Consider the following 22595-nt stretch of genomic DNA (forward strand, 5'->3'; position numbering starts at 1 on the left):
TCCCCCTGTCAGGGAAGCCAAACCTGACACCAGACCCTGGGTCCCTCTGTGGGGACAGGCTAACCGGACACCAGACCCTGGTTCCACCTGTGAGGACAGCCTAACCTGACACCAGACCCTGGTTCCCCCTGTCAGGGCAGCCTAACCTGACACCAGACCTTGGTTCCCCCTGTGGGGACAGCCTAACCTGACACCAGACCCTGGTTCCCCCTGTCAGGACAGCCTAACCTGACACCAGACCCGGGTTCCCCCTGTCAGGGCAGCCTAACCTGACACCAGACCCTGGTTCCACCTGTGGGGACAGCCTAACCTGACACCAGACCCTGGTTCCCCCTGTGGGGACAGCCTAACCTGACACCAGACCCTGGTTCCACCTGTGGGGACAGCCAAACCTGACACCAGACCCTGGTTCCCCCTGTGGGGACAGCCTAACCTGACACCAGACCCTGGTTCCCCCTGTGGGGACAGGCTAACCTGACACCAGAACCTGGTTCCCCCTGTCAGGGAAGCCAAACCTGACACCAGACCCTGGGTCCCTCTGTGGGGACAGGCTAACCGGACACCAGACCCTGGTTCCACCTGTGAGGACAGCCTAACCTGACACCAGACCCTGGTTCCCCCTGTCAGGGCAGCCTAACCTGACACCAGACCTTGGTTCCCCCTGTGGGGACAGCCTAACCTGACACCAGACCCTGGTTCCCCCTGTCAGGACAGCCTAACCTGACACCAGACCCTGGTTCCACCCGTGGGGACAGCCTAACCTGACACCAGACCCAGGTTCCCCCTGTCAGGGCAGCCTAACCTGACACCAGACCCTGGTTCCACCTGTGGGGACAGCCTAACCTGACACCAGACACTGGTTCCCCCTGTGGGGACAGGATAACCTGACACCAGACCCTTGTTCCCCCTGACAGGGCAGCCTAACCTGACACTAGACCCTGGTTCCCCCTGTCAGGGCAGCCTAACCTGACACAAGACCCTGGTTCCCCCTGTGAGGACAGGCTAACCTGACACCAGACCCTGGTTCCCCCTGTGGGGACAGGATAACCTGACACCAGACCCTGGTTCCACCTGTGAGGACAGGCGAACCTGACACAAGACCCTGGTTCCCCCTGTGAGGACAGGCTAACCTGACACCAGACCCTGGTTCCACCTGTGGGGACTGCCTAACCTGACACCAGACCCTGGTTCCCCCTGTGGGGACAGCCTAACCTGACACCAGACCCTGGTTCCCCTTGTGGGGACAGGCTAACCTAACACCATACCCTGGTTCCCCCTTTGGGGACAGCCTAACCTGACACCAGACCCTGGTTCCCCTTGTCAGGGCAGCCTAACCTGACACCAGACCCTGGTTCCCCCTGTCAGGGCAGCCTAACCTGACACCAGAACCTGGTTCCCCCTGTGGGGACAGCCTAACCTGACACCAGACCCTGGTTCCCCATGTCAGGACAGCTTAACCTGACACCAGACCCTGGTTCCACCTGTGGGGACAGCCTAACCTGACACCAGACCCAGGTTCCCCCTGTCAGGGCAGCCTAACCTGACACCTGACCCTGGTTCCACCTGTGGGGACAGCCTAACCTGACACCAGACCCTGGATCCCCCTGTGGAAACAGCCTAACCTGACACCAGACCCTGGTTCCCCCTGTGGGGACAGGATAACCTGACACCAGACCCTGGTTCCCCCTGTGGGGACAGGCTAACCTGACACCAGAACCTGGTTCCCCCTGTCAGGGAAGCCAAACCTGACACCAGACCCTGGGTCCCTCTGTGGGGACAGGCTAACCGGACACCAGACCCTGGTTCCACCTGTGAGGACAGCCTAACCTGACACCAGACCCTGGTTCCCCCTGTCAGGGCAGCCTAACCTGACACCAGACCTTGGTTCTCCCTGTGGGGACAGCCTAACCTGACACCAGACCCTGGTTCCCCCTGTCAGGACAGCCTAACCTGACACCAGACCCTGGTTCCACCCGTGGGGACAGCCTAACCTGACACCAGACCCAGGTTCCCCCTGTCAGGGCAGCCTAACCTGACACCAGACCCTGGTTCCACCTGTGGGGACAGCCTAACCTGACACCAGACACTGGTTCCCCCTGTGGGGACAGGATAACCTGACACCAGACCCTTGTTCCCCCTGACAGGGCAGCCTAACCTGACACTAGACCCTGGTTCCCCCTGTCAGGGCAGCCTAACCTGACACAAGACCCTGGTTCCCCCTGTGAGGACAGGCTAACCTGACACCAGACCCTGGTTCCCCCTGTGGGGACAGGATAACCTGACACCAGACCCTGGTTCCACCTGTGAGGACAGGCTAACCTGACACAAGACCCTGGTTCCCCCTGTGAGGACAGGCTAACCTGACACCAGACCCTGGTTCCACCTGTGGGGACTGCCTAACCTGACACCAGACCCTGGTTCCCCCTGTGGGGACAGCCTAACCTGACACCAGACCCTGGTTCCCCTTGTGGGGACAGGCTAACCTAACACCATACCCTGGTTCCCCCTTTGGGGACAGCCTAACCTGACACCAGACCCTGGTTCCCCTTGTCAGGGCAGCCTAACCTGACACCAGACCCTGGTTCCCCCTGTCAGGGCAGCCTAACCTGACACCAGAACCTGGTTCCCCCTGTGGGGACAGCCTAACCTGACACCAGACCCTGGTTCCCCCTGTCAGGACAGCTTAACCTGACACCAGACCCTGGTTCCACCCGTGGGGACAGCCTAACCTGACACCAGACCCAGGTTCCCCCTGTCAGGGCAGCCTAACCTGACACCAGACCCTGGTTCCACCTGTGGGGACAGCCTAACCTGACACCAGACCCTGGATCCCCCTGTGGGAACAGCCTAACCTGACACCAGACCCTGGTTCCCCCTGTGGGGACAGGATAACCTGACACCAGACCCTGGTTCCCCCTGTCAGGGCAGCCTAACCTGACACTAGACCCTGGTTCCCCCTGTCAGGGCAGCCTAACCTGACACAAGACCCTGGTTTCCCCTGTGAGGACAGGCTAACCTGACACCAGACCCTGGTTCCCCCTGTGGGGACAGGATAACCTGACACCAGACCCTGGTTCCACCTGTGAGGACAGGCTAACCTGACACAAGACCCTGGTTCCCCCTGTGAGGACAGGCTAACCTGACACCAGACCCTGATTCCACCTGTGGGGACTGCCTAACCTGACACCAGACCCTGGTGCCCCCTGTGGGGACAGCCTAACCTGACACCAGACCCTGGTTCCCCCTGTGGGGACAGGCTAACCTGACACCAGACCCTGGTTCCCCCTGTCAGGACAGCTTAACCTGACACCAGGCCCTGGTTCCACCTGTGGGGACAGCCTAACCTGACACCAGACCCTGGTTCCCCCTGTCAGGACAGCCTAACCTGAGACCAGACCCTGGTTCCCCCTGTGGGGACAGCCTAACCTGACACCAGACCCTAGTTCCCCCTGTGAGGACAGGCTAACCCGACACCAGACCCTGGTTCCACCTGTGGGACAGTCTAACCTGACACCAGACCCTGGCTCCCCCTGTGGGGACAGGCTAACCTGACACCAGACCCTGGTTCCACCTGTGGGACAGTCTAACCTGACACCAGACCCTGGCTCCCCCTGTGGGGACAGGCTAACCTGACACCAGACCCTGGTTCCCCCTGTGGGCACAGGCTAACCTAACACCAGACCCTGTTTCCACCTGTGGGACAGTCTGCCCTGACACCAGACCCTGGTTCCCCCTGTGGGCACAGGCTAACCTGACACCAGACCCTGTTTCCACCTGTGGCACAGTCTAACCTGACACCAGACCCCGGGTTCCCCCTGTGGGGACAGGCTAACCTGACACCAGACCCTGGTTCCCCCGTGTGGGGACAGGCTAACCTGACACCAGACCCTGGTTCCACTTGTGGGGACAGGCTAACCTGACACCAGACCCTGGACCCCTGTGAGGACAGCCTAACCTGACACCAGACCCTGGTTCCCCCTGTGAGGACAGGCTAACCTGACACCAGACCCTGGTTCCCCCTTTGGGGACAGCCTAACCTGACACCAGACCCTGGTTCCCCCTGTGAGGACAGGCTAACCTGACACCAGACCCTGGTTCCCCCTTTGGGGACAGCCTAACCTGACACCAGACCCTGGTTCCCCCTGTCAGGACAGCCTAACCTGACACCAGACCCTGGTTCCCCCTGTCAGGGCAGCCTAACCTGACACCAGACCCTGGTTCCCCTGTGGGGACAGCCTAACCTGACACCAGACCCTGGTTCCCCCTGTCAGGACAGCTTAACCTGACACCAGACCCTGGTTCCACCCGTGGGGACAGCCTAACCTGACACCAGACCCTGGTTCCCCCTGTCAGGACAGCCTAACCTGACAGCAGACCCTGGTTCCACCCGTGGGGACAGCCTAACCTGACACCAGACCCTGGTTCCCCCTGTCAGGGCAGCCTAACCTGACACCAGACCCTGGTTCCACCTGTGGGGACAGCCTAACCTGACACCAGACCCTGGTTCCACCTGTGAGGACAGCCTAACCTGACACCAGACTCTCGATCCCCCTGTGGGGACAGCCTAACCTGACACCAGACCCTGGTTGCCCCTGTGGGGACAGGATAACCTGACACCAGACCCTGGTTTCCCCTGTCAGGGCAGCCTAACCTGACACTAGACCCTGGTTCCCCCTGTCAGGGCAGCCTAACCTGACACAAGACCCTGGTTCCCCCTGTGAGGACAGGCTAACCTGACACCAGACCCTGGTTCCCCCTGTGGGGACAGCCTAACCTGACAACAGACCCTGGTTCCTCCTGTCAGGGCAGCCTAACCTGACACCAGATCTGGGTCCCCGTGTGGGGACAGCCTAACCTGACACCAGACCCTGATTCCCCCTGTGGGGACAGGATAACCTGACACCAGACCCTGGTTCCCCCTGTCAGGGCAGCCTAACCTGACACTAGACCCTGGTTCCCCCTGTCAGGGCAGCCTAACCTGACACAAGACCCTGGTTCCCCCTGTGAGGACAGGCTAACCTGACACCAGACCTTGGTGCCCCCTGTGGGGACAGCCTAACCTGACAACAGACCCTGGTTCCTCCTGTCAGGGCAGCCTAAGCTGACACCAGACCCTGGTTCCCCCTGTGGGGACAGGATAACCTGACACCAGACCCTGGTTCCCCCTGTGAGGACAGCCTAACCTGACACCAGACCTTGGTTCCACCTGTGGGGACAGCCTAACCTGACACCAGACCCTGGTTCCCCCTGTCAGGGCAGGCTAACCTGACACCAGACCCTGGTTCCCCCTGTGGGGACAGGCTAACCTGACACAAGACTCTGGTTCCCCCTGTGAGGACAGGCTAATCTGACACCAGACCCTGGTTCCACCTGTGAGGACAGCCTAACCTGAAACCAAACCCTGGTTCCCCCTGTGAGGACAGGCTAACCTGACACCAGACCCTGGTTCCCCCTTTGGGGACAGCCTAAACTGACACCAGACCCTGGTTCCCCCTGTGAGGACAGCCTAACCTGACACCAGACCTTGGTTCCACCTTTTTGGACAGCCTAACCTGACACCAGACCCTGGACCCCTGTGGGGACAGCCTAACCTGACACCAGACCCTGGTTCCACCTGTGGGGACAGGCTAACCTGACACCAGACCCTGGACCCCTGTGGGGACAGCCTAACCCAACAACACAAGAGTCACGTTTGTTTATTCACCCAGAACAAGCTAATTATATTGTAATTCAGGGCATTTTCATTACTTCCACCAAGTCAGGATACGGTGAGGAAGAGAGGAAGACTATGAAGAAGTATTCCCTGTTAAGTGTCCAGAATGGAAATATCTACCTAGAATTATTTGAATTAAATTCGACATACATTCAATACTGTTATGTCTGCCATCTCTCCATTCATTGGTCGATATGGCCCCAGCAGCACTGGTCAGGTTCTGTCAATCTGAGGATGTGATTGGTCAACTCACCCGTCATAGAGGTTGCAGGACGGCACACAGGAACGTCCTCGGCTGAAGTAGCGACAGGAGAGGCACTGGTCAGGCCCTGGACCCCAGCAACCATCTTCAGAACACAGCCGGTCGCACACCATCCTCTGCTGGGCTGTGGAGCACGCACACATATGAACACACACACACAGACCCGAGGACACACACAAGTGCAAACAAATGAACAAACACGCACACGTTTGTGCACGTGCGCACACACACACACAAACACACACATCAGGGACACAGTGATAAAAGTTGTTCATGACAGCACAATAAGGTGAGAACATGGATGCTATATTGGCAATATGTGCTAACGCATGATGAAACTAGCCTAAAGGGTCTTGTGTGTCTGTGTGTTTTCTGTTGTGTGTGTCTGTGTGTGTGTGTGTGTGTGTGTGTGTGTGTGTGCGTGTGTGTGTGTGTGTGTGTGCTGTGTGTTCACCAGTATTTCCCATACCTCTACCATTCTTTCTGCCCAGGCCTGTTACAATACTGTTAAACACTGTTTTAAATGTAAACAGTCAATAGACACTGCATCTGACTACACTCCCCACTGACCTCCACAAGCCCATCCACTTTCCTCATCGACTGCCTCAGTGAGTGACACATCCCTGGGGTGAGCCATGTCCCCCTGTCCCCCTGTCCCCCTGTCCCAATCCACTTCCACAGCTCCCGCTCCACTGTCTGGGCTGGTCGATGGCTGGATGAGAGACTAATGAAGAGGCCTTCTAACAGGGTTATTGATCCCACACCGCAACACTCATTAACACGCTAATGACATCAACCACCGCTTGGCAGGAAGACTCCACAACACGTCTTCCTTTCTCTTCTTCTTTATCTCTCTCTATCTCTCTCTTTATTTCTCTCTCTCTCTCTTTATCTCTCTCTCTCTTCTTTATCTCTATCTCTCTCTTTATTTCTCTCTCTCTCTTTATCTCTCTCTCTCTTCTTTATCTTTATCTTTATCTCTCTCTTTATCTCTCTTTATCTCTCTCTCTCTCTCTCTCTTCCTCATCCATCCCTCCTCCCTCCCTCCCTCCCTCCCTCCCTCCCTCCCTCCCTCCCTCCTCCCTCCCTCCCTCCCTCCCTCCCTCCCTCCCTCCCTCCCTCCCTCTTTTCTCTGTCTCACTGTCCATCTTGTGTCAGTGTGACGTGTGTTGTTCGCTCCCAGCCCCATGTCACAGGACCAATGTGTTTATCTGAGGATGCTGATGTGTCAAGCTGCTACCGTCCAGCCCTAGTTTCCAAGCTCTCCATAGACCAAGCATGGAGCCTTGTGGATACTAGCCTTTTGGAGCCCTGATGGAGCCAAAATGGAGCTGGCTCTTGTTCTGGAACCACACAAAGTACATCTCTCATAGGATCAAACTCTCTATGTACTTGAATCAAAACAAGGGGTCTGAGTAATACAATCCCCTGACATGAATGCATGGAGTCCCTCTATAGAAAATCACAAAACCTGTCATTTTATCCAACACCTCCCAACTCAGTAAGTTCTTTCCCAGTAAGCTCTTTGTTCAGCAGAGAGCTGAGTCAGGGGTTTAGTGTCTGTAGGGAGCGGGAACTTGGAACGTAATGACAAGTGTTGAAAACGTGTGACTGTGTGGACCTAGTGCATGTGTACATACCTGAATATGTCTGCTCCTGCATCTCTGTGTATGTGTACATACCTGAATATGTCTGCTCCTCCATCTCTGTGTATGTGTACATACCTGAATATGTCTGCTCCTGCATCTCTGTGTATGTGTACATACCTGATTATGTCTGCTCCTGCATCTCTGTGTATGTGTACATACCTGAATATGTCTGCTCCTCCATCTCTGTGTATGTGTACATACCCGAATATGTCTGCTCCTGCATCTCTGTGTATGTGTACATACCTGAATATGTCTGCTCCTGCATCTCTGTGTATGTGTACATACCTGAATATGTCTGCTCCTGCATCTCTGTGTATGTGTACATACCTGAATATGTCTGCTCCTGCATCTCTGTGTATGTGTACATACCTGAATATGTCTGCTCCTGCATCTCTGTGTATGTGTACATACCTGAATATGTCTGCTCCTGCATCTCTGTGTATGTGTACATACCTGAATATGTCTGCTCCTCCATCTCTGTGCTGTGTGTGTCTGTGCAATCAACAACAGGTGTGTGTGCATACCAACGCATGTGCGACCAAATGTGTGTCACTCACTGCACTCGCTGGGGGCGCGGTTGTTGCGGATGAGCACCTTCTGGTTGCTGGTGCGGAACAGGCTCGTCCAGTTGACGGTGTTGTAGAAGCACAGGCGGCTGTTGTTGGTGATGTACACGTTGCCCGCACTGATCTCATCCAGAGACTGGAACTGGAGAGAGGAGATCCAACGCTGCTTCAGGATCAGCAGAGAGATCCCACTGTGTGTGTGAGAGAGACAGAGAGAGAAAGAGGGAGAGAGAGAGAGAGAGAGAGAGAGAGAGAGAGAGAGAGAGAGAAAGAGAGACAGAGAAATAGAGAGAGAGAGAGCGACAGAGAGAGAGAGAGAGAGACAGAGAAAGAGAGAGAGAGAGCGACAGAGAGAGAGAGAGACAGAGAGAGAGAGAGAGAGAGAGAGAGAGAGAAAGAGAGACAGAGAAAGAGAGAGAGAGAGAGAGCAACAGAGAGAGAGAGAGAGAGAGAGAGAGAGACAGAGAAAGAGAGAGAGAGCGACAGAGAGAGAGAGAGCGACAGAGAGAGAGTGAGAGCGACAGAGAGAGAGAGAGAGAGAGAAAGCTCTTTGTTTAACCATTCATGTTGTTAAAGAATATATATATAGAACATAGATTAGCATCAATGGAAGAAACAGCATCATTAAAAGAGAGAAAGGAGGAGAGAGAGAGTGTGCATGTGAGAAAGAGATTGAATTGAGAGAGAGAGCTCTGTTTAACCATTCATTACATTACATTTTAGTCATTTAGCAGACGCTCTTATCCAGAGTAACTTACAGTAGTGAATGCATACACTTCATACATTTTTTTCTCCATACTGGTCCCCCGTGGGAATCAAACCCACAACCCTGGCGTTGCAAACACCATGCTCTACCAACTGAGCCACATGGGACCATTCATGTTGTTAAAGAAAATATATATAGAACATAGATTAGCATCAATAGAAGAAACAGCATCATTAAAAGAGAGAAAGGGTTAGAGAGAAAGGAGGAGAGAGAGAGTGTGTGCATGTGAGAAAGAGAGAGAAAGGAAGAGAGAGAGAGAGATTGAAAATTGAATTGAATTGAGAGAAAGAGAGAGAGAGAGAAGAGAGAGAGCAGAGAGAGACAGAGAGAGAAAGAGAGAGAGAGAGAGAGAGAGAGAGAGAGAGAGAGAGAGAGAGAGAGAGAGAGAGAGAGAGTGAGAAGAAGAGAGAGAAGAACCAGAAGAAGATAATGAAAGCTGAGGGTCACCATGGAATGAAAGGAAAATGAAGGAGAGAGTAGGCGGAGAGTTCAGCTCTAGACAGTTGACTCTATCACATGTGATTGTGCTGAGTTTGACAGTCCTCCTCCATGTACAGAGTCTACTACCAACTAATACATCATTTAGAAAACAAGACACTACAACTCCTTTGACTCCTTTGACTCTGCGCCTCCCCTTGGATCTTTCTGCGATCAGCTAATGCAAAACAGTTATCAAAACAACATATTAATCAAAGGGTTGCTAGGAGCATCAAAGGGCCCTTTTGGAGCTCGGGTGTTATGGGGCCCTTAGAAGAACATAACCCGGCTGATCATTAGTGCAGAGAACTTTACAACACAGAGAGAGAAGAACCAGAAGGAGTGAGGAGAGTGAGAGAGGAGAGAGAAAGAGAGAGAGAGAGAGAGAGAGAGAGAGAGACTGATAGAGAGAGTGAGCGAGAGAGAGAAACGGAGAGAGAGAGAGAGACGGGAGACGGGGAGAGAGAGAGAGAGAGACGGGGAGAGAGAGAATGAGAGCGAGAGCAGAAAGAGAGAGAGATGTGGAGAGAGAGCGAGAGAGAGAGAGTGAGGTATGGGTTCCTCTCACCAAACAAGAATTCACAAAATTGGACAAACACCGAATTGAGACTGCATACAGAATTCTGCTAAAAGTATCCTCTGTGTATGATGTAAAAGACAAAATAATGTTTCATCAAATTATCAAAATCCAGAAAAGACCCGTTAAATTCTACAACCACCAAAAGGAAGCGATTCCCAAACCTTCCATAACAAAGCCATCACCTACAGAGAGATGAACCTGGAGAAGAGTCCCCTAAGCCAGCTGGTCCTGGGGCTCTGTTCACAACCACAAACACACCCCACAGAGCCCCAGGACAGCAACACAATTAGACCCAACCAAATCATGAGAAAACAAAAAGATAATTTCTTGACACATTGGAAAGAATTGACAAAAAAACAGAGCAAACTAGAATGCTATTTGGTCCTAAACAGAGAGTACACAGTGGCAGAATACCTGACCACTGTGACTGACCCAAAATGAAGGAAAGCTTTGACTATGTACAGACTCAGTGAGCATGACCTTGCTATTGAGAAAGGCCACCGTAGGCAGACCTGGCTCTCAAGAGAAGACAGGCTATGTGCACACTGCCCACAAAATGAGGTGGAAACTGAGTTTGAACTTCCTAACCTCCTGTCAAATGTATGACCATATTAGAGACACATATTTCCCTCAGAATTCACAGACCCACAAAGAATTTGAAAACAGATCCAATGTTGATAAACTCCCATATCTACTGGGTGAAATACCACAGTGTGCCATCACAGCAGTAAGATTTGTGACCTGTTGCCACAAGAAAAGGTCAACCAGTGAAGAACAAACACCATTGTAAATACAACCCATATTTATGTTTATTTATTTTCCCTTTTATACTTTAACTATTTGCACATCGTTACAACACTGTATATATACATAATATGACATTTGAAATGTCTTTAGTCTTTTGGAGAGAGAGGAGAGAGAGAGAGAGAGAGAGTGGGGGAGAGTAGAGCAGAAGGATAAGGAGTAGGAACAGAAGAACAGAGAGGAGGAGGAGCGGGGGAGGAGGAGGAAGACAAGGGTCAACACTAAACAGTTCTGTGTTTCCCTGTGTGTGGGGAACGTCTATGTGAGTATGCATGTACTTGTCACGTGTGCTCCCTCTCCGGCCTCTAGGTCACCAGGCTGCTCATTATGGCGCACACCTGTCACCATCGTTACGCGCACCTGCGCGTCATCACTCACCTGGACTCCATCACCTCCCTAATTACCTCCCCTATATCTGTCACTCCCTTTGTTTCCTTCCCCAGGCATTATGGTTTCTGTTCCAGTGTTTAGTCTGTGCGTTGTTCGTGTTTCTTGTTTTGTTTTATGTTGCATTTATTTATTAAAACACTCGCTCCGTGAACTTGCTTCCCAACTCGCAGCACACACGTTATAGCACTACACTGTGGGGTTGTTTTAAACCCCCATATTGGTGTATTTCAGGGGTAGGCAGCTAGATTCAGCCCGGAATATCATTCTAATCATTTATACACTGCAAATTGACCACAACTAAGCCCAAAAAGAGATTGTTTTTGAAAATAACAATAATTTCATATCTAGATTATGTTGAGACACTGTCACATTTGTCTCTTTTTTAACTCATGGGAAAACTTGGGAACAGATTTCCTAAATACTTTAAAAAAAAAAATTTATACCTGGTGATTTTACGGACTGTTTTGACGCAAACTAAAATCCTAAAATAATAATAATAAAATGTACTATATGATAATGAATTAGTTGATTTCTGACTGTTACCTGTACAGTGATCTCCCACCGATGGTTGCCAGATTGGAGAAGACACCGAGGTCTGTCATGTTCTCTGGCCAGGACTGGATATTGAGGAACCCTAGAGGAGAAATGGCAACCCACAGACAAACACACACTGATTATACCAACTCATTAAGTTCAATGTCGTTATGTGCTTTTGATGCCGCATGAATGAAGATGACAAAAAGACTAGACTGTCTAGTACAGGTGGATGATCTTAATTTGATCACTCTTTTGTTGCTGAGAATTTTCATGCACGGCAGGAAATGCAAAATTATAGTGTATTCAAGGTTCAAAAAGGATTTTAAAGTTTGTGATTTCCACTTGAAAATGTCAGAATTTATTTGCCCTAACAAAAAATGTATCAACTCCTACAAAAAAATGTCCATTCATTATAATCCACATAATCATTTACATTTCCCGTTGCCTGCTGTAGCAAACTGGCTCAAATTAAGATCTAACAGGTGTAGAACTTTGAAAAGTTTATCATTGATGAGAAAAACTGAATCTGAATGGGAGCATAACAACTCTGTCTTTATTACCCCACAGAGAAGAACTGAATGTTCTCCTATTTGATGAAGGAGGTATTTAGAGGGGGAAGCTACACTTTCATTGCTTTTATGTGCTTCTTACAAGGATCCCATTTCTTTAAAGGAAATGTATTGGGTAAAGACAATATCCAACTGATTAGCTGAATGAGTGTAACATCACTGGGCATAATACGACTGTTGCATGTGCCTTAATGATAGATAATATGTGTGTGTGTGTGTGTGTGTGTGTGTGTGTGTGTGTGTGTGTGTGTGTGTGTGTGTGTGTGTGTGTGTGTGTGTGTGTGTGTGTGTGTGTGTGTGTGTGTGTGTGTGTGTGTGTGTTGTGTGTGTGTGTGTGTGTGTGTGTGTCTGTGTGTGTGTGTGTGTGTCTGTATGTGTGTACGTGCGTGCATTTGTGTGCCCATTAAAGTGGACAGTATAGGCCCTGCCTTGGAGAGATATTGGTCGTTGCTCTTCCTTATTGCCCTGGTTTTCATTATGAAAATGAAGTTTCAGTCCATTAGCTATTTGGCTCAACCGCGAGTCGCAGGGTTTAATATGACAAAAGGTTTTACAGATGAGGTATAGCTCATCCCTTTATACAAGTCCTAATGGGCATTATCAGAAGAATAAATATACACACACTCCGCACGTACAGTACACACACACACACACACTCATGCAGACGCACACACACGCCCACACACACACACGCACACACACGCACACACACACACACACACACACACACACACACACACACCCCCCAAATCCAGATACAATAACAGAGTCTATACATTCCTTCTCTCGCTTTCATCCTCACTCTCTTGTGTTTCCTCCCATGTCTCACAGTGTGTGTGTGTGTGTGTGTGTGCGTCTCACCTGTGATCTCTCTCACTGTGCGGAACACGTTGAGCCGCTCCGGGTCCAAGGCCCCTATACCATGGTACATATCCCTATGGCCCATCAGAGAGAACAGGAGAATGAGAGGAGTGAGAGAGAGAGAGAGAGAAAGAGAAAGAGAAAGAGAAAGAGAAGAGAGAGAGAGAGAGAGAGAGAGAGAGAGAGAGAGAGAGAGAGAGAGAGAGAGAGAGATTAAAACAACTCTCTGCGTCCCACTTTAGAATGTGTCTGCATGTGCATAAAATGCCAAGGAACCTTTGACCTGACCTATTCCACCTACAGTCTGTGTGAATGAGAGATCGTCCTGTAGTGTCGTGTTGCCTGAAGCGAGGGTGGCTGCACAGCATCCCAGGGCAACAAGGCAAGGTCACGGGGTGAAATGAGTTCTGACAATCTCCCCTGCCTTCTCCCTGTCTTCCTCTCTTCCTCTGGGGCAGGGCCTGTACGGCTGACGGTAGGCCTATGTCTCAGAGAAAATACCCTGGTTGTATTCAGAAGGGAGGCCCCCATGCTAGTTGACAGACTACCCTCCCTGGACCCAGCTCCAGACTGCAAGCTCAGCACTGACTGCAAAACTGAGTGGTTCTTTGTCTTAGTTAAGTGCCAACAATGGAGGAGGGGTGGGAAGGGGTGGTGGTGGGGGAGGAGGTTGGGGAAGTCAGGGAAGGGGTGGGGAGGGGTGGTTGTGGGAGAGGAGGAGGGGGAGGTGGAGGGGGGAGGGAATAACACTAACACCTGGAGTAATGTTAAGTAACGCTTACAACGGACACTACCACTACCAGCTGGAATAAGGTAAAGTAACACTTACAACGGACACTACCACCTAGTATATTGTCTGACATACACACGGTTGGAATGTTGTTTCAGCCAATCAGCATCTAGGACCCAAACTACTAGGTTTATAATAAACAGTACATACCCTTTGATGCCGGTGATGAGGAAGATGAGGTTGCCGTTGATCTTGGTGCAGTTGACAAACATCTCTATGTTGCTGGCATCCACCGTCTGGGCTGTCTGCAGACTGCCAGTCCCTATGCCGTCACACACTGGAACGCACACACACACACACACACACACCACACACACACACACACACACACACACACACACACACACACACACACACACACACACACACACACACACACACACACACACACACACAGCAATGACATTTCTGCAACATTCCTCTGTCCAAGTCACAAGCTCCTTCCAGTTCCAAATGTTTTACTATCACACATACAGTAGCTACCAACGACCTTGGCATTTCTTTCACCACCGAGTTCCCTGGTCAAGGATGGATGCTCTCTCAAGTATTTTCCTTATAAAGTCATTATTTGGTGCATTGGCAAGGGCCTTTTCCCTGCTCAACACATTCAGATTGCTCTGATGACTTGGAAGACTTACAAAAGCATGAGCCAACGGTAGTGTCCTAAATGGCACTCTATTCCTTATGTAGTGCACTACTTTTGACCCGTACGGAACACACAGGGCTCTGGTCAAACGTAGTTCACTACAAAGGGCATAGGGTACTATTTGGGCCATAGCAATCTGAGCCATTTCCCACCGGCTAATGAATTCATTACATCGGCATTAATTACACTTATAGGCCGGAAGTAGAGCCAAGTGTTTCTGACAGAGGCCTGACCGGGATGAATATGGCTGGCGTTAACTGGTGGAACCAATTTTTGATTGTGATTTATACGAGCCATTTCAATACCTGAAATGTTAATTTGTTATTTCCCACAGTTCCTCTGGGCCATCTCTCATTACCCCGCCCGTCCCCCTGACAGTATAATCAAGAGATGTGGAATCGATAGACACACATATCTCTGAGCACTGAGCCTGAGAAACATAATTCATCAGCATTGGGGAGGAGACAGAGAGGTAAGGGGTGGTACAGACATCAGGATTGGTTAGGAGACAGAGAGGTTAGGGGTGGTATATGGGAGGAGACAGAGAGGTAAGGGGTGGTACAGACATCAGGATTGGTTAGGAGACAGAGAGGTTAGGGGTGGTATATGGGAGGAGACAGAGAGGTAAGGGGTGGTATATGGGAGGAGACAGAGAGGTTAGGGGTGGTATATGGGAGGAGACAGAGAGGTTAGGGGTGGTATATGGGAGGAGACAGAGAGGTAAGGGGTGGTATATGGGAGGAGACAGAGAGGTTAGGGGTGGTCATCGGATGGGAGGAGACAGAGAGGTAAGGGGTGGTATATGGGAGGAGACAGAGAGGTAAGGGGTGGTATATGGGAGGAGACAGAGAGGTTAGGGGTGGTATATGGGAGGAGACAGAGAGGTAAGGGGTGGTATATGGGAGGAGACAGAGAGGTAAGGGGTGGTATATGGGAGGAGACAGAGAGGTAAGGGGTGGTATATGGGAGGAGACAGAGAGGTAAGGGGTGGTATATGGGAGGAGACAGAGAGGTAAGGGGTGGTATATGGGAGGAGACAGAGAGGTAAGGGGTGGTATATGGGAGGAGACAGAGAGGTTAGGGGTGGTATATGGGAGGAGACAGAGAGGTAAGGGGTGGTATATGGGAGGAGACAGAGAGGTAAGGGGTGGTATATGGGAGGAGACAGAGAGGTAAGGGGTGGTATATGGGAGGAGACAGAGAGGTCAGGGGTGGTATATGGGAGGAGACAGAGAGGTAAGGGGTGGTATATGGGAGGAGACAGAGAGGTAAGGGGTGGTATATGGGAGGAGACAGAGAGGTAAGGGGTGGTATATGGGAGGAGACAGAGAGGTTAGGGGTGGTATATGGGAGGAGACAGAGAGGTAAGAGGTGGTATATGGGAGGAGACAGAGAGGTAAGGGGTGGTATATGGGAGGAGACAGAGAGGTTAGGGGTGGTATATGGGAGGAGACAGAGAGGTAAGGGGTGGTATATGGGAGGAGACAGAGAGGTAAGGGGTGGTATATGGGAGGAGACAGAGAGGTAAGGGGTGGTATATGGGAGGAGACAGAGAGGTTAGGGGTGGTATATGGGAGGAGACAGAGAGGTAAGAGGTGGTATATGGGAGGAGACAGAGAGGGAAGGGGTGGAATAAACATCAGGATTGGTTAGGAGACAGAGAGGTAAGGGGTGGTATATGGGAGGAGACAGAGAGGTAAGGGGTGGTATATGGGAGGAGACAGAGAGGTAAGGGGTGGTATATGGGAGGAGACAGAGAGGTAAGGGGTGGTATATGGGAGGAGACAGAGAGGTAAGGGGTGGTATATGGGAGGAGACAGAGAGGTAAGGGGTGGTATATGGGAGGAGACAGAGAGGTAAGGGGTGGTATATGGGAGGAGACAGAGAGGTAAGGGGTGGTATATGGGAGGAGACAGAGAGGTAAGGGGTGGTATATGGGAGGAGACAGAGAGGTAAGGGGTGGTATATGGGAGGAGACAGAGAGGTAAGGGGTGGTATATGGGAGGAGACAGAGAGGTAAGGGGTGGTATATGGGAGGAGACAGAGAGGTAAGGGGTGGTATATGGGAGGAGACAGAGAGGTAAGGGGTGGTATATAGGAGGAGACAGAGAGGTAAGGGGTGGTATATGGGAGGAGACAGAGAGGTAAGGGGTGGTATATGGGAGGAGACAGAGAGGTAAGGGGTGGTATATGGGAGGAGACAGAGAGGTAAGGGGTGGTATATGGGAGGAGACAGAGAGGTAAGGGGTGGTATATGGGAGGAGACAGAGAGGTAAGGGGTGGTATATGGGAGGAGACAGAGAGGTAAGGGGTGGTATATGGGAGGAGACAGAGAGGTAAGGGGTGGTATATGGGAGGAGACAGAGAGGTAAGGGGTGGTATATGGGAGGAGACAGAGAGGTAAGGGGTGGTATATGGGAGGAGACAGAGAGGTAAGGGGTGGTATATGGGAGGAGACAGAGAGGTAAGGGGTGGTATATGGGAGGAGACAGAGAGGTAAGGGGTGGTATATGGGAGGAGACAGAGAGGTAAGGGGTGGTATATGGGAGGAGACAGAGAGGAAAGGGGTGGTATATGGGAGGAGCTGTGAGGTAAGGGGTGATATAGACATCAGGATTGGTTAGGAGACAGAGAGGGAAGGGGTGGTAGAGACATAAAATAATGAATAGTGGAATAAGTCTGGAAGTGGGGAAGGTTTAAGAAAGGTTCAGAACTACTGGGAGAAATGTGAGTTCTGGTATGTGGGTACATTTGGGTCAGATGTCATTATGGTGGTACAGTATGTGATACCTTTGGGACAGATGTCATTATGGGGGTACAGTATGTGGTACCTATGGGTCAGATATCATTATGGGGATACAGTAAGTGGGACCTTTGGGTCAGATGTATTATGGGGGTACCTTTGGGACAGATGTCATTATGGGGGTACAGTAAGTGGTACCTTTGGGACAGATGTCATTATGGGGGTACAGTATGTGGTACCTATGGGACAGATGTCATTATGGGGGTACAGTAAGTGGTACCTTTGGGTCAGATATCATTATGGGGGTACAGTATGTGGTACATTTAGGACAGATGTCATTATGGGGGTACAGTATGTGGTACCTATGGGTCAGATGTCATTATGGGGGTACAGTATGTGGTACCTATGGGTCAGATATCATTATGGGGGTACAGTATGTGGTACCTTTGGGACAGATGTCATTATGGGGGTACAGTAAGTGGTACCTTTGGGACAGATATCATTATGGGGGTACAGTAAGTGGGACCTTTGGGTCAGATATCATTATAGGGGTACAGTATGTGATACCTTTGGGACAGATGTCATTATGGGGGTACAGTAAGTGGTACCTTTGGGACAGATGTCATTATGGGGGTACAGTAAGTGGTACCTATGGGTCAGATATCATTATGGGGATACAGTAAGTGGGACGTTTGGGTCAGATGTATTATGGGGGTACCTTTGGAACAGATGTCATTATGGTGGTACAGTATGTGGGTACCTTTGGGACAGACATCATTATGGTGGTACAGTATGTGGGTACCTTTGGGATAGATGTCATTATGGTGATAGAGTATGTGGTACATTTAGGACAGATGTCATTATGGGGGTACAGAATGTGGATACCTTTCGGACAGATGTCATTATGGGGGTACAGTATGTGGTACATTTAGGACAGATGTAATTATGGGGGTACAGAATGTGGATACCTTTGGGACAGATGTCATTATGGTGGTACAGTGTGTGGTACCTTTGGGACAGATGTCGTTTTGGGGGTACAGTATGTGGTACCTTTGGGACAGATGTCATTATGGGGGTAACGAATTTGGTACGTTTGGGACAGATGTCATGTTGGGAGTACAGTATGTGGTACCTTTGGGACAGATGTCATTATAGGGGTACAGTATGTGATACCTTTGGGACAGATGTCATTATGGGGGTAACGAATTTGGTACGTTTGGGACAGATGTCATGTTGGGAGTACAGTATGTGGTACCTTTGGGACAGATGTCATTATAGGGGTACAGTATGTGATACCTTTGGGACAGATGTCATTATGGGGGTACAATATGTGGTACGTTTGGGATAGATGTCATTATGGGAGTACAGTATGTGGTACCTTTGGGACAGATGTCATTATGGGAGTACTGTATGTGGATACCTTTGGGACAGATGTCATTATGGGAGTACTGTATGTGGATACCTTTGGGACAGATGTCATTATGGGGGTACAATATGTGGTACGTTTGGGATAGATGTCATTATGGGAGTACAGTATGTGGTACCTTTGGGACAGATGTAATTATGGTGGTACAGTATGTGGGTACCTTTGGGACAGATGTCATTATCGTGGTACAGTATGTGGTACCTTTGGGACAGATGTCATTATGGGAGTACTGTATGTGGATACCTTTGGGACAGATGTCATTATGGGGGTACAGTATGTGGTACCTTTGGGACAGATATCATTATGGGGGTACAATATGTGGTACGTTTGGGATAGATGTCATTATGGGAGTACAGTATGTGGTACCTTTGGGACAGATATCATTATGGGAGTACTGTATGTGGATACCTTTGGGTCAGCTGTCATTATGGGGGTACCTTTGGGACAGATGTCATTATGGGAGTACAGTATGTGGTACCTTTGGGACAGATGTGATTATGGGGTTCCAGTATGTGGATACCTTTGGGACAGATTAAATTATGGGGGTACCTTTGGGACAGATGTCATTATGGGGATACAGCATGTGGTACCTTTTGGTCAGATGTCATTATGGTGGTACAGTGTGTGGTACCGTTGGGACAGATGTCATTATGGGGGTCCAGTATGTGGTACCTTTGGGACAGATATAATTATGGGGGTACCTTTGGGACAGATGTCATTATGGTGGTACAGTATGGGGGTACGTTTGGGACAGATGTCATAATGGTGGTACAGTATGTGGGTACCTTTGGGACAGATGTCATTATGGGGGTACGGTATGTGGGTACCTTTGGGACAGATCACATTATGGTGGTACAGTATGGGGGTACGTTTGGGACAGATGTCATAATGGTGGTACAGTATGGGGATACCTTTGGGACAGATGTAATTATCGTGGTACGGTATGTGGGTACCTTTGGGACAGATGTAATTATCGTGGTACGGTATGTGGGTACCTTTGGGACAGATGTCATTATTGTGGTACAGTATTTGGGCATCTTTGGGACAGATGTAATTATGGTGGTACAGTATGTGGGTACCTTTGGGACAGATGTCATTATCGTGGTACAGTATGTGGTACCTTTGGGACAGATGTCAGTGCAGGGGATGCACATCTTGGTGCGGTTCTCCTCCACTTCCATCTTGTTGCTGGGACAAGCCCTCACACAGGAGCTGTGGTCCACCACAAAGTTATCTGGGACACAACACACAGATATACACTAACTTTACTCTACACGTTGCAGAAACTCTTCCACATGGCTGTCCTAGATGGTTGTCGTATAACTTTACACTACACGATGCAGAAACTCTTCCACAGGGCTGTCCTAGATGGTTGTGTATAACTTTACTCTACACGATGCAGAAACTCTTCCACAGGGCTGTCCTAGATGGTTGTGTACATGTGTCTGTGTCTGTTCCCTGAATTGATTTCTACATAGTTACAATAGTTAGTACAATAGTTATGAATAGTTATGAAGACATTAGTACAATAGTTATGAAGACATTCAGGTTGAAACATTGCACTCAATAAAATGTGGAACATTCATGGTGTGGGTCATGGGTCATGGGTCATGCCAGCGTTATGGGTCATGCCAGCGTTATGCATGGTGTGGGTCAGGGGTCATGGGTCATGCCAGCGTTATGGGTCATACCAGCGTTATGCATGGTGTGGGTCAGGGGTCATGGATCATGCCAGCGTTACAGTGGGGGAAAAAAGTATTTGATCCCCTGCTGATTTTGTTCATTTGCCCACTGACAAAGAAAGGATCAGTCTATAATTTTAATGGTAGGTTTATTTGAACAGTGAGAGACAGAATAACAACAAAAATATCCAGAAAAACGCATGTCAGAAATGTGTATAAATTGATTTGCATTTTAATGAGGGAAATAAGTATTTGACCCCCTCTCAATCAGAAAAATTTCTGGCTCCCAGGTGTCTTTTATACAGGTAACGAGCTGAGATTAGGAGCACACTCTTAAAGGGAGTTCTCCTAACCGCAGCTTGTTACCTCTAAAAAAGACACCTGTCCACAGAAGCAATCAATCAATCAGACTACAAACTCTCCACCATGGCCAAGACCAAAGAGCTCTCCAAGGATGTCAGGGACAAGATGTAGACCTACACAAGGCTGGAATGGGCTACAAGACCATCGCCAAGCAGCTTGGTGAGAAGGTGATAACATTTGGTGCGATTATTTGCAAATGGAAGAAACACAAAAGAACTGTCAATATCCCTCGGCCTGGGGCTCCATGTAAGATCTCACCTCGTGGAGTTGCAATGATCATGAGAACGGTGAGGAATCAGCCCAGAACTACACGGGAGGATCTTGTCAATGATCTCAAGGCAGCTGGGACCATAGTCACCAAGAAAACAATTGGTAACACACTACGTCATGAAGGACTGAAATCCTGCAGCGCCCGCAAGGTCCCCCTGCTCAAGAATACATATACATGCCGTCTGAAGTTTGCCAATAAACATCTGAATGACTCAGAGGACAACTGGTGAAAGTGTTGTGGTCAGATGAGACCAAAATGGAGCTCTTTTACATCAACTCAACTCGCCGTGTTTGGAGGAGGAGGAATGCTGCCTATGATCCCAAGAACACCATCTCCACCGTCAAACATGGAGATGGAAACATTATGCTTTGGGGGTGTTTTTCTGCTAAGGGGACAGGACAACTTCACCGCATCAAAGGGACGATGGACGGGGCCATGTACCGTCAAATCTTGGGTGAGAACCCCCTTCCCTCAGCCAGGGCATTGAAAATGGGTCGTGGATGGGTATTCCAGCATGACAATGACCCAAAACACACGGCCAAGGCAACAAAGGATTGGCTCAAGAAGAAGCACATTAAGGTCCTGGAGTGGCCTAGCCAGTCTCCAGACCTTAATCCCATAGAAAATCTGTGGAGGGAGCTGAAGGTTCGAGTTGCCAAACGTCAGCCTCGAAACCTTAATGACTTGGAGAAGATCTGCAAAGAGGAGTGGGACAAAATCCCTCCTGAGATGTGTGCAAACCTGGTGGCCAACTACAAGAAATATCTGACCTCTGTGATTGCCAACAGGGGTTTTGCCACCAAGTACTAAGTCATGTTTTGCAGAGGGGTCAAATACTTGTTTCCCTCATTAAAATGCAAATCATTTTGTAACATTTTTGACATGTTTTTCTGGATTTTTTTGTGGTTATTCTGTCTCTCACTGTTCAAATAAACCTACCATTAAAATTATAGACTGATCATTTCTTTGTAAGTGGGCAAACATACAAAATCAGCAGGGGATCAAATACTTTTTTCCCCCACTGTATGCATAGTGTGGGTCATCGGTCATGCCACCGGTATGCATGGTGTGGGTCATGGGTCATGTCAGCTTTATGCATGTTGTGGGTCATGGGTCATGGGTCATGCCAGCGTTATGCATGGTGTAGGTCAGGGGTCATGGGTCATGCCAGCGTTATGCATGGTGTGGGTCATGGGTCATGGGTCATGCCAGCAGTATGCATGGTGTGGGTCATGGATCATGCCAGCGTTATACATGGTGTGGGTCAAGGGTCATGCCAGCAGTATGCATGGTGTGGGTCATGGGTCATGCCAGCGTTATGCATGGTGTAGGTCAGGGGTCATGGGTCATGCCAGCGTTATGCATGGTGTGGGTCATGGGTCATGGGTCATGCCAGCAGTATGCATGGTGTGGGTCATGGGTCATGCCAGCGTTATACATGGTGTGGGTCAAGGGTCATGCCAGCAGTATGCATGGTGTGGGTCATGCCAGCGTTATACA

At 49.9% G+C, this 22595-nt stretch overlaps 1 protein-coding gene across 1 annotated transcript in view; it reads right to left on the reverse strand.

The window, feature by feature from the left end:
• The window catches only part of LOC106593673 (receptor tyrosine-protein kinase erbB-4), a 478474-nt gene that overhangs the window by 20384 nt on the left and 435495 nt on the right, over positions 1-22595 (reverse strand). Inside the window, exons 8-13 of the mRNA XM_082963037.1 lie at positions 19900-20013; positions 14115-14241; positions 13175-13248; positions 11751-11841; positions 8182-8381; positions 5967-6099 (exon numbers count right to left, since the gene is read on the reverse strand). Of these exons, the coding sequence (XP_082819163.1) occupies positions 5967-6099; positions 8182-8381; positions 11751-11841; positions 13175-13248; positions 14115-14241; positions 19900-20013 (739 nt within the window). The remainder of the gene's footprint in view (positions 1-5966; positions 6100-8181; positions 8382-11750; positions 11842-13174; positions 13249-14114; positions 14242-19899; positions 20014-22595) is intronic.

This window comes from Salmo salar, chromosome 16 (assembly GCF_965601325.2).
Source record: "Salmo salar chromosome 16, fSalSal1, whole genome shotgun sequence".
Classification (NCBI taxonomy): Eukaryota; Metazoa; Chordata; class Actinopteri; order Salmoniformes; family Salmonidae; genus Salmo; species Salmo salar.